This window comes from Pristiophorus japonicus, chromosome 8 (genome assembly GCF_044704955.1).
Source record: "Pristiophorus japonicus isolate sPriJap1 chromosome 8, sPriJap1.hap1, whole genome shotgun sequence".
Lineage (NCBI taxonomy): Eukaryota > Metazoa > Chordata > Chondrichthyes > Pristiophoridae > Pristiophorus > Pristiophorus japonicus.
In genome coordinates this window covers 225217012-225233956 of record NC_091984.1, presented here as the reverse complement: position 1 = coordinate 225233956, position 16945 = coordinate 225217012, and the positions used below count along the sequence as shown (strand labels likewise).

The 16945-nt window shown below is 48.5% G+C and overlaps 1 protein-coding gene across 1 annotated transcript in view; it reads left to right on the top strand.

The window, feature by feature from the left end:
* sgsm1a (small G protein signaling modulator 1a) overlaps window positions 1-16945 on the top strand; it is a 204646-nt gene that overhangs the window by 123778 nt on the left and 63923 nt on the right. The window contains exons 12-15 of the mRNA XM_070888345.1: window positions 2268-2397; window positions 9516-9654; window positions 11539-11603; window positions 13853-13998. Coding sequence (XP_070744446.1) covers window positions 2268-2397; window positions 9516-9654; window positions 11539-11603; window positions 13853-13998 — 480 coding nt within the window. The remainder of the gene's footprint in view (window positions 1-2267; window positions 2398-9515; window positions 9655-11538; window positions 11604-13852; window positions 13999-16945) is intronic.

The following is a 16945-nucleotide window of genomic DNA, read 5'->3' as shown; positions in this document are numbered from 1 at the left end:
ATAGATATGCCATTATGTGCAGTATTGTCTTTCCCCCATTGTACAATCTGACTCACTTTTAACAAGTAAAAGGTGTCAGACAGTCACAGCAGTGTACAGTCGGAAAAGCAAGACTGCACACAATGGGATTTTTCCCCGAACTGTTGGTGTAGGAGGGTACTCAATAAACCAAAGGATATTGCACCTGCTGTAGAAATGTGAGCGGCATCTTTGAAAACCCGGACTGGCTGGTCAGTTTACAACCCCAACACATGCTGACTTAGCCTTTCAGGTGTTGACTTGTCATCATTGGAGTCTTGTGGTTTTGGACATCGAATAACCAATCTCGCAACAACAGGTTGTCTCTCGACTTTTCATGAACAGCACTGCTGAATACGGAAAGGGTAGCATTATCCCACTCTGGAGAACAAATGTACAGCGGCCTCCATCACTAGCTCCTCGAGCCTGTTCTGGCACACAGGGTTTATGTGCAGCTTATCGAGGCGACTTGTTCACAAGAAACTAGCAACCGTAGTGACCGAGGGATTGACCCTTTGAACTCTCTATATTGTCAAATATAGTTACCGATTCCCCCCTGGTTCAGCAAGCCCACTTTCGCTTTCCCTTTTCTGTACAATAAGGTCAAAGGGCACTCGCTAACAAGACTGCACAGATAGGCTTTGCTCACGGTATCCGTTAGTGAAAACTTACACTGTGACGTGACATTACGACCTTTGTTAATAACCGATGCACACTCCGACATTTGATCACTCGATCAGGCTGACCCTGGAGATCACTGACACTCAAACTTCTTAACTTGGTCCAAACATTCAATCATTTTCCTATCGTAGGCAAAGCATAGTAGCAGTAAGCACTCCAGGCAACGCGGCTAAATCGCATGGTCTACGCCCTAGACGAGGACTTGCTAAAAGTAGTAGTTTGATATCTGGCCACTTGTACCTCAGCTCTTCTGGGCCCAGGGGCAGCACGGGCCAGCCCACACTGCGATATGTGTGCGCACTAGGTCCGTGCAGCAGAGCAGGTCTCCAGTCGTCCTGGTTAACCCTTGCCACTGGACCAAGACCTAGCTTTTTCAAGCCCGTGTGGTGGCTGGTGTGCAACGGTCACCACATGTTAAAAAAAAAAATCCACGCACAGGGCACCTTCACCCGGAGTTCAGGACTGGAACATCGGGTCCTTCATTGAAACATCTGTGAACTCATGTGGAAGCAAGTCATCTTCATTCGAGGGATTTGCCTATGATGATAATGGCTTGTACCTATTTTGGGATGACTTGGTGCTCATTACTGTGAACCCTGGTTCAGTCATTACTATTCTCTCTGTCAGAAAATTGGGGCTTTTTTCTTGAACATAAGAATTAGGAGCAGGAGCAGGCGAATCGCACTTTGAGCCTGTCCTGCCATTCATGAAGATCATGGCTGATCTTCTACCTGAACTCCACCTTTCCTACACTATCCCCATATCCCTTGGTTCCCTTAGTATCCAAAAATGTATCGATCTCTGCCTTAAATATACTCAACGACTGAGCATCCACAGCCCTCTGGGGTAGAAAATTCTAAAGATTCACCACCCTCCGAGTGAAGAAATGTCTCCTCGTCTCCGTCCTAAATGGTTGACCCCGTATTCTGAGACTGTGACCCCCATTTCTAGACTCCCCAGCCAGGGGAAACATCCTCTCAGCACCTACCCTGTCGAGCCCCTTAAGAATGTTGTGTGTTTCAATGAGATCACCTCTCATTCTTCTAAACTCTAGCGAATATAGCAAAGAGAAGACTTAGTGGACGCCTGATAGGTCTTCAAAATTCTGAATGGGTTGGACAAGGTAGATGTGGAGAGAACCTTTCCACTTGTACGGGAATCCAAAACTAGAAATACAAGTTAGTTACTAATAAATCCAACATGGAATAAGAATACATGTATTTGCTCAGAGAGTGGTTAGAATGTGGAACTCGCTACCATCGGAAATGGTTGAGGCAAATAGCTCGGATGCTTTCAAAAGGAAACTAGACTAGAACGTGAGAGAAAGGGGAATAGAAAGATATGCTGAAAGGTTGAGATGGGGTAGATGGAGTGGGAGGAGACTCGTGTGGAGTATTGATACCAGCACGGACTAGTCGGGCCGAATGATCAGTTCCATGCTGTATATTCTTTTGTCATTCTCTATATCTTGTAATCTTGTTCCTTGAATCTTCTGACCTGCTGCCAGTTGGCTTTCCAACCCTCACAGGTATTTGACATTGAGACTGAACTTGTTCTTCTGGCTCTAGGGCAAAGTCTTCCCAAAGCTGCGGAAACGCAGCCCCCCGGGATCTGCGGAGTCCAACTCTGACAAGGAGGAGGAAGAGGCGACTGACTACGTTTTCCGGATGATCTTCCCGGGCACTAACTCTGAGTTTGGTATGTACCTGATAAACCCGTGAATGTAAACCAGCCAGGGCTGCCGAATGAGGTAAGGTGGGTGGGTTTCGAATTGGAGGTAGAGTGTTTGGAAACAGTTGGCACGTGCTTGTTACTCACGGACTAGCCCTTTCCTACTTGCATCATCATAGGCAGTCCCTCGGAATCGAGGAAGACTTGCTTCCACTCTTAACATGAGTCCTTAGGTGGCTGAACAGTCCAATACGAGAACCACAGTCCCTGTCACAGGTGGGACAGATAGTCGTTGAGGGAAAGGGTGGGTGGGACAGGTTTGCCGCACGCTCTACTTGGGTAATTCAGGAGTGTCCAGGGTTTTTGGACCACTTGAAATGGGAAAAGCTCAATTATATAGTCTAAAAGGTGTTGAGAGCATTGCATTTCTCCACAGACCAGTGGAGCATTCAGTAAAGAACAGCAGAACCATCCCACGAACACGCGAGATAATTGAGGGTCCATCACACTGGGGTACTGACGTGCTGTGTCATGATGTGGTCAGGTGTGGTTGAAGCCCACAGCTTCCTGCACAATGACTTATCAGCCTCAGGTTGGGAAACACTGGCTGCCCCAGGAACTGTAGGGTGTGGGTTTACACTTGTCAAATGCCATGTGGTGAGTTGGCCACGTGGGTCCTGTTGTCTCAAGGATGTGTTGGATGAAGCCTGGATGCTTCCGAACAAAAGAGTCACCCAATACTACTCTTATGGACCTCCTAGAGTCCAATAATGAAATAGCATGGGACGAGCCCTCAGAACAGGGAGTTCTGCCTGGCCTACTTAGCCAAGGGTGATGTAGAGTACAGGTGCTCATGGAAAAACGCCTTGCAATCCCTTCTTTAAAATGGCACAACCTGAAGCTCCCTTGTTGGCTTTCTGACTTTATCCAGCAGACGAACCATATTGATCATGGGGGGCCCCAGGTTTGATTGCGAGTCTGTGATGAGTTCCCCGATCTCCGCTAAGCAGTGGTTGAGGTGCTTGACTGGGCCTCAGGCCCCCCCCTGGGTTGGGAAGGGGAAGTGTTAGCGTGGGCTCCCCCCTCTCCCGAATTGCTGGGATTGTGACTCTGCACCCTTTCGCGAATTTTTCTGAAATGTGGCGAAGCCTCTCGGTGCGGCAGGAGTGCGTTGGACTGTTGACCGCCCAAACGCAAAGCACCCGATGTTCCCCGGCCACGCAGTAATGGGCCGGGTCCCACGCGGGGCCGCTCACCGGCTCATCCCTTGTGAATACTGAGCACGCGCAGCCATTTAAAGGGACCGCGCACTGAAACAGGCCGCGCAGAACAAAGCGCAGCTCACGGGGGACATTGACGAGGTGCCGCTCGGGAATTTCCCAGCCAACATTTTCAGCAGCGCCGAGGTTCCAAGTCACATTTTCCCAAAGTTGGGATCAGCCTGTGCGGCCGACTCCTGCGAGGCCGGTTGGTTGGACGAGGTGCCAGTGGAACGGGTGTGCCCCAGTGAGCTTTCAGGAGGAGGGGGAGAAAGTAGAATGGCAGAAGTCGGGTGTAGTGATGTTTGACTTTCTGAAGTAAAGCACTGTGATGTTCAATGTGTCTTTTCATTCCTTCTAAAGTCACTCACATCCCTCCCTCTCCTTGTATCCCACCTCCAGTTACCATCAACCATCACCGCCCTTCCACTAGCATGTGTTCCAAGGACAGCCATGTGACTGACCGCGAGGAGGATGTTCCTTGCTCCCTTAATCGAACTGTGACGGTCCTGAAACACTCCTCGAGGCTGATTTTGAAACATTCCTTAAGCTTTCCTGGCGGGTCCCGCCCACCCACCTTCCCACGGAGACAGACATGGCATCAGCGTAAAGTTATGACTTGCAACCTGTGTGCGTGATGCAGTATTCAGTGATGTTGCCGTTGGTGTATAAGATTACAGTCATCGTACAGTCTGAGTTTAATCAAATAGACCTGCGTTTAGATGGGTTATCCCTCTGCCTGGCCAGGCCCAGCTTGGGAGACGAGTCAATTGTCCAAGCACTGAATCAATCAGTTCGGTCTAGGCTGTCCATCTTGTCCACAGCGAGGAGATTAGATGTTGGATCTGATCCTACCCCTTGTGCATCTGAATTTAAATTCAAGCCTTTGCTCTTCCTTTCAATATTTCTCTTTCAAACGAGTGTTATGAGTGCATCACCATCATAGGCAGTCCCTCGAAGCGAGGATGACTTGCTTCCACGCCAAAAAGAGATGAGTTCACAGGTGTTTCAATGAAGGACCTAACATTCCAGGTCCCGAACTACATCCTGAAGGGTGGAAGATGCCTGTGCGTGGACTTTTTAAACGTGGGGTGGCCGTTGCACACCAGCCACCACACGGGCTCGACAGAGCTAGGCCTTGGTCCAGCGGCAAGGATTACCCAAGACGACTGGAGACCTGCTCTGCTACATGGACCTAGTGCGCACACATATCGCAGTGTGGGCTGGCCCGTGGTGCCCCTGGGCCCCCGGCCCCGAGCTCACACTTCTCCTGGGCCCCGATCACGTCCCTCTACAGTCTCTCGCCGCTCCTGCTGTATCTGCCCATGCTCCAATCACCGACCTGGACCTTGGTGATGTCACTCTTCGCTGCCGTCACCCTCCTGCACCAGCTCGCCCTGCTCCCTGAAGTAGAGCGCCTCCACGCTGCTCCCCAAGGCCTCCATGCCGCCCCTTTTATGGCCCCGACCTGCCGCTGGTGTTCCCATGCAGGTCGGGGCCGCCACGCTGCGTTAGGAATGCAGTGGGCCGTTGACCCAAAGTATTACGGGACATCCCTGCCCATCATTTCCGATGATCACGCTTTTTCAAAGTCACGTCTCGATTTAGACTCGAGCTGAAAGGGTTCAGAGAAAGAGTGATAGAGCTCATAAAATTTCAGGAGACTCTGAGAAACCGCATTGTGTAATTCGATTGTGTGCCGAGGAAGAGATAATGGGCCTCATCACTCATAAGGTTGCAACAGTTTGCTTTATTAAGTTACTTGGCTTGCTATAAAATTTAAACAGAAATTAGAGCAAATTGACAGAGTACATGGGAAAAGGACAGCTCGCTTGAATAATTCCTCATCGCTAATTCTTGAACGTTATGTGCGATGGTTCCTGGAAAGTCCGGTTAAGCAGAGAAGCTGCGTCCGCCAATAAAAAAATCTAAGCATAAAATAATGAGCCAAGAGTTGTACAGGCTGCACAGGATAAATACTGTAACAAAGGACCGTTTAAAAGTGTAAATATAATTGCAAACCAGATTGGTTCACAAAGAAAGCGGGGAAATGTCTTCCTTCAAAAACCCTTCAGAACAGGTCTGTAGTGGATTGAGTGTGACAGTGGGAAATCACCAGCACCTCCCAAACCTGTCACCTCTACCACCTAGAAGGACAAGGGCAGCAGGCACATGGGAACACCATCACCTCCAAGTTCCCCTACAAGTCACACACCATCCTGACTTGGAGATTTATCACCGTTCCTTCATCGTTGCTGGGTCAAAATCCTGGAACTCCCTCCCTAACAGCACTATGGGAGCACCTTCACCACACGGACTGCAGCGGTTCAAGGCAGTGGCTCACCACCACCTTCTCAAGGGCTTCTTCTTTCCTCCCGTACCTTCCTTCACCCCCTCCTTCCTTCCTTCACTTCCTCCTTCATTCACTCCCTCCTCCCTCCCTTCCATCCCTCCTCCCTCCCTTCCATCCCTCCTTCCTTCCTTCACTCCTTCCTTCACTCCCTCCTCCCTCCCTTCTATCCCTCCTTCCTTCCTTCACTCCTTCCTTCCTTCACTCCCTCCTCCCTCCCTTCCTCCCTCCTCCCTCCCTTCCATCCCTCCTTCCTTCCTTCACTCTCTCCTCCCTCCCTTCCATCCCTCCTCCCTCCCTTCCATCCCTCCTTCCTTCACTCCTTCCTTCCTTCAATCCCACCCTCCGTCCTTCCCTCCCTCTCTGACTGTAAAGTGAGGGGTGACCTTGTTTTGCCTTTGAATCCTCCAACTTGAGCTTTGTTCATGGGCCACGACAAGTTTCAGCTCAGCAGGATATAATATCAATTTAAATCCAAGGTTAAAATCTCCGTAAACATTGAAAACCAACTGTTGAGAAACAAGCACAAATGTTGAGCTTTGGTTACTGATTGGCAATGTCCTGAATACTGTGTTAACACAATGTTCTCTCAGCGCCTGCGGTATGCCTCTCTCCCAATCATCGTAACCTCGGGAAACAAGCCTGCTCTCCTGCTGCTTCTAACTTTCTCGAGCTGAATGAAATGCAGTCTGACATCCCTTTCCTGGAGTGCATTCCAAATGTCAATAAATCCCATCAACAGGTCCCCACTAGATCGAACCACTTGTGTATGTATGAAGTGTTTAGCGGTGGAATGGAGAAATTCATCTTGGTGTTTAACCTATTGAAAGTGAGCGCCGTAAAACCTGGTGTATAGGTCGCACTTTCATGACTAGTTAAATCCATTGAAATTGATCAGCGTAAAGCCTGGTGTTTAGATTGCATTCTTGTGAATAGTTTAATCCATTGAAAATGAGCACCGTAAAACCTTGTGAATGGTTAAATCCATTGTAAATGATCACTGTAAAATTCAGTGTATAGATTGTGCCCACAAGAATGTGGTGGTCTTGTCTTGGTACAGGTTTCAGCAGTTGGCCTGTGTGTAAATAAAAAAAGGTGGATCCAACTCTTTCCACCAACAGGGTCACTGCTATACAATTTATGATGTTGCTATTTAAATTTACTTTTTTTAAATAGAAAAAAGCACTTTTTTTCTTTCTTTCTTGCTGTCAGTGGTAAATATTTATATTTAAGGTGTACGGTAATGGGCAGATTGAATGCACCGCTCTTGAAAAACAATCAGCTGAGGTAGTTGAGACAAAAAGCAGAAGGATGCTAAAATGAATCCTTGTTTCACAGAGCTAATTTGTCCTTTGGCCCCTCAACATCCCTTATTTTTCTTTCCTGAAAGGTTAGAGCTCTCATGCTGGGAATTGTAACACCCCTAGTGCTGTCTCAGCTGAGTTCAGTTAACTCACCTACTGGGAATTCAATTATAGAATGGTTACAGCACGGGAGAAGGCCATTCGGCCCGTCGAACCCGTACCAACACTCAGCCAGTCCCTCTCCCCACGGTGCCTTTGCCCGTAGCCCTGCAATTTATTTTCCTTCAGATACTTATCCATCTCCCTTTTGAAAGATAAGGTTGAGTCTGTCTCCACCACCCTTTCCAGCAGTGCATTCCAGATCCCAACCACTCGCTGCGTAAACATGTTTGTTCTTAATGAGCTTGGACCCTTCTTGCTCTACAAGTCCTGAGCCAATTACCGAATCATCAGGGGAGATGACTTGTCACCTTTCGCGTTGGTTTTAAGTTGAAGACATGTGCACAGTTCATATCTGGCTTGCATCTATTTCATTTAAAAACATTTATAATTCTCCTTCTGGCCAACCTTAGGATAATTTTTCTTTTTGGCCAATTTAAATCTTGGATTGACTTGAGTTTTGATCTTTATCTTACTCCTCCCCTCTCCCCCCACTCTTCTATCATTTGGCAAACATAAGAACATAAGAAATAGGAGCAGGAGTCGGCCATTCGGCCCCTCGAGCCTGCTCCACCATGCAATAAGATCTTGGCTGATCATCAGCCTCAACGCCACTTTCCTGCACTCTCATCATAATCCCTTGATTCTCCTAAAGTCCAAAAATCTATCGATCTCAGCCTTGAATATACTCAACGACTGAGCATCCATTGCTCTCTGGGGCAGAGAATTGCAAAAGACCTACATACATTCCAGACTTGTACAGCCAGATGTTGTAGATGCGTGAGACTGCTTTTGCAGTTAGTTGCCACCGACCAATGAATACGAAAGATGAATATTGACCAGTGAACAGCCCCCTGTGAACCATTAAGGAGAGACCATTACAGACTAATGGTGCGATTCCATATTCTAACTGAAGAGCTGATTTCAGCTTCACTTAGGCACATAGGAACAGGAGTAGGCCGTTCGCCCCTCGGGGCTATTCCACCATTCAATCAGATCATGGCTGATCTGTAACTTTACAGCATTTACCCGCCTTGGTTCCATATCCCTTAATACCCTTACCTAACAAAAATCGATCAATCTCAAGTTTTGACATTTTCAATTGACCCTCCCCGCCACCAGCCTCAACAGTTTTTTTTTGGGGAGAGAGTTCCAGATTCCCACTACCCTATGTGTGAAGATGTGCTTCCTGACATCACCCCTGGCTCTAATCTTAAGGTTATGCTCCCTTGTTCTAGAGGAAATAGGTTCTCTCTATCTACCCTATCAAATCCTTTAATCATTTTCACCAACTCAAGTAGATCACCCCTTAATCTTCTATCATCATCATCATCATCATAGGCAGTCCCTCGTATCGAGGATGACTTGCTTCCACGCCGAAAAGGGATGAGTTCACAGGTGTTTCAATGAAGGACCTGATATTCCAGATCCTGAACTACATCCTTAAGGGTGGAAGATGCCTGTGGGTGGATTTTTTTAACGTGGGGTGGCCGTTGCACACCAGCCACCACACGGGCTTGACAGAGCCAGGTCTTGGACCAGTGGCAAGGATTACCCAAGACTGACTGGAGACCAGGTCTGCTGCACAGTCCGAGCACGTACACATATCGCAGTGTGGGCTGGCCCGTGCTGCCCCTGGGCCCTCGGCTCTTCTGGGCCCCAGATTCACGCCTCTCCTGGGCCCCGGTCACGTCCCTCTACGGACTTTTGCTGCTTCCTTCGCCCCTCCTGCTGTGCCTGCCCGCACTGCGATCAGCGACCTGGCTTCGCAGCCATCGCCCTCCTGGAGGGAGCAGCATGCGGTGGCCCAGCCCGGAAATCAGATGAAATAGGTTGTCTCTATCTACCCTATCAAATCCTTTGATCATCTTCACCAACTCAAGTAGATCTTCTATACTCCAGCCTCGTCTATGTAAACTGTCCTTGTAATTTAACCCTTTTAGATCGAGTATCATTCTAATAACTTCTCTTTCAGCTTGGTGCTTGCATCCTCTTTCTGGTGTTGGGCAACCTTTTCTTTCTGGAGGATTACCGATTGATCATTTATGTTTGGTTTACGCGATCTTGTTGCAGTTCCCCAAGACCTGATGGATGTGCAGGGGGGTGGGATCCCCCTTATATGGCAGTCGAATGTACGCAAATCCTCCTGCTCCTCCTGCTCACAGAGTGCTTCATCTGATGGAGGGCCCCCCAACGGCTGCAACCATGAGAGGTAAGGTTCACTATGGAGTAAAGCATGGCCAAGATCATTCAGTCCAACCCACCGGTGTGCAAGTGGGGTATCATCGGACCTTCAAGTGCCGAAAGGGTCCTGTTCTGCCGGGGCCCCCGAGGGAATGTCACAGAATCATAGAAATTTACAGCACAGAAGGAGGCCATTTCGACCCATCGTGTCCGTGCCGGCCGACCAAGAGCTACCCAGCCTAATCCCGCTTTCCAGTTCTTGGTCCGTAGCCCTGCAGGTCACGGCACTTCAAGTGCACATCCAAGTACTTTTTAAATGTGGTGAGGGTTCCTGCCTCTACCATCCTTTCAGGCAGTGAGTTCCAGACCCCCACCACCCTCTGGGTGAAAAAATCTCCCCTCAAATCCCCTCTAGATCTCATACCAGTTATTTTAAATCTATGCCCCCTGGCTGTTGACCCCTCTGCTCGGGGAAATAGGTCCTTCCTATCCACTCTATCTAGTCCCCTCATAATTTTCTACACGTCAATAAGGCCTTCCCTCAGCCTCCTCTGTTCCAAAGAAAACAAACCCAGCCTCTCCAATCTTTCCTCATGGCTAAAATTCTCCAGTCCTGGCAACATCCTCGTAAATCCCTTCTGTACCCTCTCTAGTGCAATCACATCTTTCCTGTCATGTGGTGACCAGAACTTCACGCAGTATTCTAGCTGTGGCCTAACTTGTGTTGTCATCTGTGGAGAGTGGCTTGTTTGGCTTGGAATAACATGCTGACAGATACATGTTTTGGAATTTTGGCGGTCTTGAGTGAAATTTTGCAAAACTTCTCCTCAGGAGATCGAATAAATTGACCAGCGCCCACGATGGAGCAAATTGCATCTAGTCTGTGCGAGGAGTGAACTTTGGTCAAAAGCTTTTTTGCCCGGCCCCCTGCTCTCCTCTGTTCTCAACTGCGAAACGGCTATACAACTTCTTTCATTGCCTTGAACTTCTTCAAACTCAGTCTGTGTCAATATGTATGTTCTTGAATTAGATTTTGTTCTTGAATCAATTCTTTTTTTCTTGTGGCCTTGCATCTTTGGTGTCCACTGCAATGCTGGGCCTCTGCCATTGCACGCCATTTTGGTTCTTCATTACCAACGACCTTTGAACCTGTAGTGTCACACTGAGTTCCGTGTGTGGCTTTTCATGAACCAAGATGAGGGGGTATATATATGGTGTAAAATAAAAAGCGAAGCCAGTCTGATTTATGTAAGAAAACTAGGAAGGAGTCCATGCATGACTAACTTAATCGTAGATAACTGCCCCTGATAAATGTGCAGGGCTTTGAGGCCCAATGGAGGGCTGGATGGATGCCCTGCCTGGCCAAGGATCTGCCAACAGGAAATTTGACCCCGATCATTGCGTAGCAATTGGCCTGATCATACAAGCCATAAGAGCATAAGAAATAGGAGTGGGCCATATGGCTCCTCAAGCCTGCTCCGCCATTCAATAAGATCATGACTGATCATCGATCTCAACTCCACTTTCCCGCCTGATCTGTTGATTTCCCTAGAGTCCAAAAATCTAGCGATCTCAGCCTTGAATATACTCAAAAACTCAGCATCCACAGCCCTCTCGGGCAGATAATTCCGAAGATTCACAACCCTCTGAGAGAAGAAATTCCTCCTCAAATCTGTCTTAAATGGCCGACCCCTTATCCTGAGACTGAGCCCCCTAGTTCTAGACTCTCCAGCAAGGGGAAACAACCTCTCAGCATCTATGCTGTCAATCCCCTTCAGAATCTTGTATGTTTCAATGAGATCACCTCTCATTCTTCTAAACTCCAGAGCGTATAGGCCCAATCTACAATCTGCTCCTTTAAAATGACTAGTGGTCTTTCCAGGGTGTAAGTTGATGTGATTTTCCGTTGCAGGGCGCCTCTGAAGATGCTTTGTGACAACATGAAGTACCAGATCCTGTCCAGGGCCTTTTATGGATGTACGTGTCAGTATGATCGGGTTTGATGTGGTGAGGTACCCAAGGAATGTGCTTTGTTACAGCAACGCGCTCATCTTTTTCTGGTGTTGCGGTTTGGGATTCTTTGGCCATCTCCCCTCCCCTTCCGATCTCCCCTCCCCCGACCCTCCGATCTCCCCTCCCCTTCCGATCTCCCCTCCCCCGACCCTCTGATCTCCCCTCCCCTTCCAATCTCCCCTCCCCCGACCCTCCGATCTCCCCTCCCCCTCCGATCTCCCCTCCCCCTCCAGTCTCCTCTCCCCCTCCAATCTCCCCTCCCCTTCCGATCTCCCCTCCCCCGACTCCCTGATCTCCCCTCCCCCTCCAGTCTCCACTCCCCCTCCGATCTCCCCTCCCCTTCTGATCTCCCCTCCCCTTCCGATCTCCCCTCCCCCGACCCTCCGATCTTCCCTCTCCTTCCAATCTCCCCTCCCCCTCCCCTTCCGATCCCCCATGCCCTTCCGATCTCCCCTCCCCCTCCCCTTCCGATCTCCCCTCCCCTTCCGATCTCCCCTCCCCCGATCTTTTCATCTCCCCTCCCTTCTGATCTCCCCTTCCCTTCCGATTTCCCCCCCCTCCCCCCGCCCCATCCAATCTCTACCACTGACTCTTCTGATCTCTCCCCAAGGCCTCCGATCTCTCCCTCCCTTCTTCCTCTCTGCTCCCCGGCTACCTGCCCAACAGCCTTTAAATCTGGCTGGCTGCGGCTGGGAAACAGCGACAATAAATATTTATCAGGCCCTGACAGGTCTGATTAGGAGCTCCACAGTCACATGATGGGGAGGCTTTAATCTTCCACCTATGGGGAAGGTGGCAGCATCGACCATGACCGGTTCTGAGGTGGTTGATGGTTGCCCACTGTTTGTGAGGAAGGATTGATCCTTCAGGTTGTACTGTGGGGACCTCGATAAGGAATCCATTCAGTATGTCGCAGTTCTTCCAAGCATTTTGCATCAAGGCTGAGGGGAGATCGCTGAAGGTTTTCGGCGACGGTCCACGATGGTTTTCTAAATTGGAGACGGTTTGGTGGTAGGCTGCTCAAGTCGGCCTGGATCAGCATGTCTTTTCTGGTGTAGCGGTTGTATTCTCTGGAGACTGCGTATTCGCGGTGTAGGTGTGGTGGTGCGATGTTTGCAAGCACGGGCAGCTGAGGTATTGGTGTCGATAAAAGCGTACCAGTGATAATTCTCACAGTACAATTCAGCTGGACATCAACGGATTTGATAAATATGTAAGTCATACCTTCATGGATATAAAGGTGCAACGTATACACCAGTGCAGCCTATAGATCATAATCGTTCTGCTTACATAAGAACATAAGAATCAGGAGTCGGCCATTCGGCCTCTCGAGCCTGCTCTGCCATTCAATACAATCATGGCTTATCTATCTCAACACTTTCCTGCACTATCCCCATATCCCTTGATTCCCTTAATATCCAAAAATCTATCGATCTCTGCCTTGAATATACTCAACGATTGAGCCTCCACATCCCTCTGGGGTACAGAATTCTAAAGATTCACCACTCTCTGAGTGAAGAAATTTCTCCTCATCTCAGTCCTAAATGGCCAACCCCTTATTTTGAGACTGTGACCCCTGGTTCTAGGCTCCCCAGCCAGGGGAAACATCCTCCCTGCATCTACCCTGTCAAGCCCTGTCAAGCTCTGCTTCGATACAATTATGGTAGATGCAGAGAGGATGTTTCCACTCATGGGAGAATCTCGAACTAAGGGCATAGTTTCATAATAAGGGGCCGCCCATTTAAAACTGAGATGAGGAGGAATTTCTTCTCTCAGCGGGTTGTAAATCTGTGGAATTCTCTGCCCCAGAGAGCTGTGGAGGCTGGGTCATTGAATATATTTAAGGCGGAGATAGACAGATTTGTGAGCGATAAGGGAGTAAAGGGTTATGGGGAGCGGGCAGGGAAGTGGAGTTGAGTCCATGATCTTATTGAATGGCGGAACAGTCTTAAGAGGCCAAATGGCCGACTCCTGCTCCTATTTCTTATGTTCTCATGGGGAGGGGGTGGCGGGGACATGTGTGATCTTCCATCCAGGAGGAAACAAAAATGTTACAGCTACCTGTTTGCTACTTTTTGATTTTCGGAGGGTTTGAGCAGCAGCTTAAGGCTGTGCCACACCTGTTCAGCATTTCTAATAGTAAGCTGGTGAGACTGGCGATATTTGACCTCAATAATTGGTTCACTCTTCATGTGCGTTTCTTTGTTTCCCAGGGCTTGCCTACTGCAGACACCTGTCCACTGTACGGACACACCTTTCCGCACTCGTCAACCACACCATCATCAGTCCCGTCGCGCCGTCTAACGCCGGCTGCGGCCTCACCAGAGAGATTTGGCAGACCTTCCTGCAAGACAAAATGGTGGGTGGAGCGTGAGCAGCGGAGAATAGCTGGGGGTTGAGCAGAGCGGGTTAGAGCGTTCTGCAGCCATCTCTGTGACCCCAGGGTTGGGAACTGGGGAGAGGTAGAGTGCCTCTCTACGGACCACAAAGGTCCCGTGCGACTAAGGACTTCTGAACCAGCTGTCGCAAATGCAGAAACCCACCACAAGCAGGTGATGTAAGGACTGCCGGTGATGAGAAATGGAACCCTTTTTCCCCCAGTCAGCCTCGACCACTCCCGGGTCAGGTGCAGCCCAGGGGGTGATCTGTGAGCTAAAGCTTCCTCTTCACTGTCCCTCTGAAGAACAGGGATTGCCACCAGCAGTGTGACATCCACGCATTCAACGGGGACTGTTCACACGATCTCTTTGAGCGAGATTCACTGTTGGAGGACACTGGGCTGGGAAATGGGGGCGGGGGGGGGATGGGGGAGGCGCTGTGGTGGGAGGAGAACACTCAGGGTACCAGTCCCCATTCACTCTCTAATGAAGGAAGCATAGGTGGCCATGGGGGTGAAGACCACCTCAAGCTCAGGTGTGATGCTACCAATGAGCATAGCTGCATTTAAGGGGAAGCTACATAAGCACCTGAGGGGAAAAAGGAAACATCGAAACATAGAAAATAGGTGCAGGAGTAGGCCATTCGGCCCTTCGAGCCTGTACCACCATTCAATAAGATCATAGCTGATCATTCCTTCAGTACCCCTTTCCTGCTTTCTCTCCATACCCCTTGATCCTTTTAGCCATAAGAGCCATATCTAACTCCCTCTTGAATATATCCAATGAACTGGCATCAACAACTCCGCGGCAGGGAATTTCATAGGTTAACAACTCTCTGAGTGAAGAAGTTTCTCCTCATCTCAGTCCTAAATGGCCTGCCCCTTATCCTAAGACTGTGTCCCTTGGTTCTGGACTTCCCCAACATCGGGAACATTCTCCCCGCATCTAACTTGTCCAGTCCCGTCAGAATCTTATATGTTTCTATGAGATCCTCTCTCATCCTTCTAAACTCCAGTGTATAAAGGCCCAGTTGATCCAGTCTCTCCTCATATGTCAGTCCCTGGAATCAGTCTGGTGAACCTTCGCTGCACTCCCTCAATAGCAAGAATGTCCTTCCTCAGAATAGGAGACCAAAACTGAACACAATATTCCAAGTGGGGCCTCACCAAGGCCCTGTACAACTGCAGTAAGACTTCCCTGCTCCTAAACTCAAATCCCCTAGCTATGAAGTCCAACATACCATTTGCCTTCTTCACGGCCTGCTGTACCTGCATGCCAACTTTCAAGGACTGATGAACCATGACACCCAGGTCTCGTTGCACCCCCCCTTTTCCAAATCTGCCGCCATTCAGATAATATTCTGCCTTCGTGTTTTTTCCCCCAAAGTGGATAACCTCACATTTATCCACATTATACTGCATCTGCCATGTATTTGCCCATTCGCCTAACCTGTCCAAGTCACCTTGCAGCCTCTTAGCGTCCCCCTCACAGCTCACACCGCCACCTAGTTTAGTGTCATCTGCAAACTTGGAGATATTACTCAATTCCATCATCTAAATCATTGATATATATTGTAAAGAGCTGGGGTCCCAGCACCGAGCCCTGCGGCACCCCACTAGTCACTGCCTGCCATTCTGAAAAGGACCCGTTTATCCCAACTCTCTGCTTCCTGTCTGCCAACCAGTTCTCTCTCCACGTCAGTACATTACCCCCAATACCATGTGCTTTGATTTTGCACACCAATCTCTTGTGTGGGTCCTTGTCAAAAGCCTTTTAAAAGTCCAAATACATCACATCCACTGGTTCTCCCTTGTCCACTCTACTAGTTACATCCTCAAAACATTCCAGAAGATTTGTCAAGTATGATTTCCCTTTCATAAATCCATGCTGACTTAGATCAATCCTATCACTGCTTTCCAAATGCGCTACTATTTCATCCTTAATGATTGATTACATCATTTTCCCCACTACTGATGTCAGGCTAACCGGTCTATAATTACCCGTTTTCTCTCTCCCTCCTTTTTTAAAAAGTGGTGTTACATTAGCAACCCTCCAGTCCATAGGAACTGATCCAAAGTCGATAGACTGCTGGAAAATTATCACCAATGCATCCACTATTTCTAGGGCCACTACCTTAAGTGCTCTGGGATGTAGATTATCAGGCCCTGGGGATTTATCGGCCTTCAATCCTGTCAATTTCCCTAACACAATTTCCCGCCTAACAATTTCCTCCTGCTCACTAGACCCTCGGTCCCCTAGTACATCCGAAAGGTTATTTGTGTCTTCCTTCGTGAAGTCAGAACCAAAGTACTTGTTCAGTTGGTCTGCCATTTCTTTGTTCCCATTATAAATTCACCCGGATCTGACTGCAAGGGGCCTACATTGGTCTTCACTAATCTTTTTCTCTTCACATATCTATAGAAGCTTTTGCAGTTATTTTTTATGTTTCCGGCAAGCTTCCTCTTGTACTTTATATTCCCCCTCTTAATTAAACCCTTTGTCCTCCTCTGCTGAATCCTAAATTTCTCCCAGTCCTCAGGTTTGTTGCTTTTTCTGGCTAATTTGTATGCCTCTTCCTTGGATTTAACACTATCCTTAATTTCCCTTGTTAGCCACGGTTGAGCCACCTTCCCCGTTTTATTTTTACTCCAGACAGAGATGTACAATTGTTGAAGTTCGTCCATGTGATCTTTAAATGTTTGCCATTGCCTATCTACCGTCAACCCTTTAAGTATCATTTGCCAGTCTAATTTAGCCAATTCGCGTCTCATACCGTCAAAGTTACCTTTCCTTAAGTTCAGGACCCTAGTTTCTGAATTAACTTTGTCACTCTCTATCTTAATAAAGAATTCTACCATATTATTGTCACTCTTCCCCAAGGGGCCTGGCACAACAAGATTGCTAATTAGTCCCTTCTCATTACACATC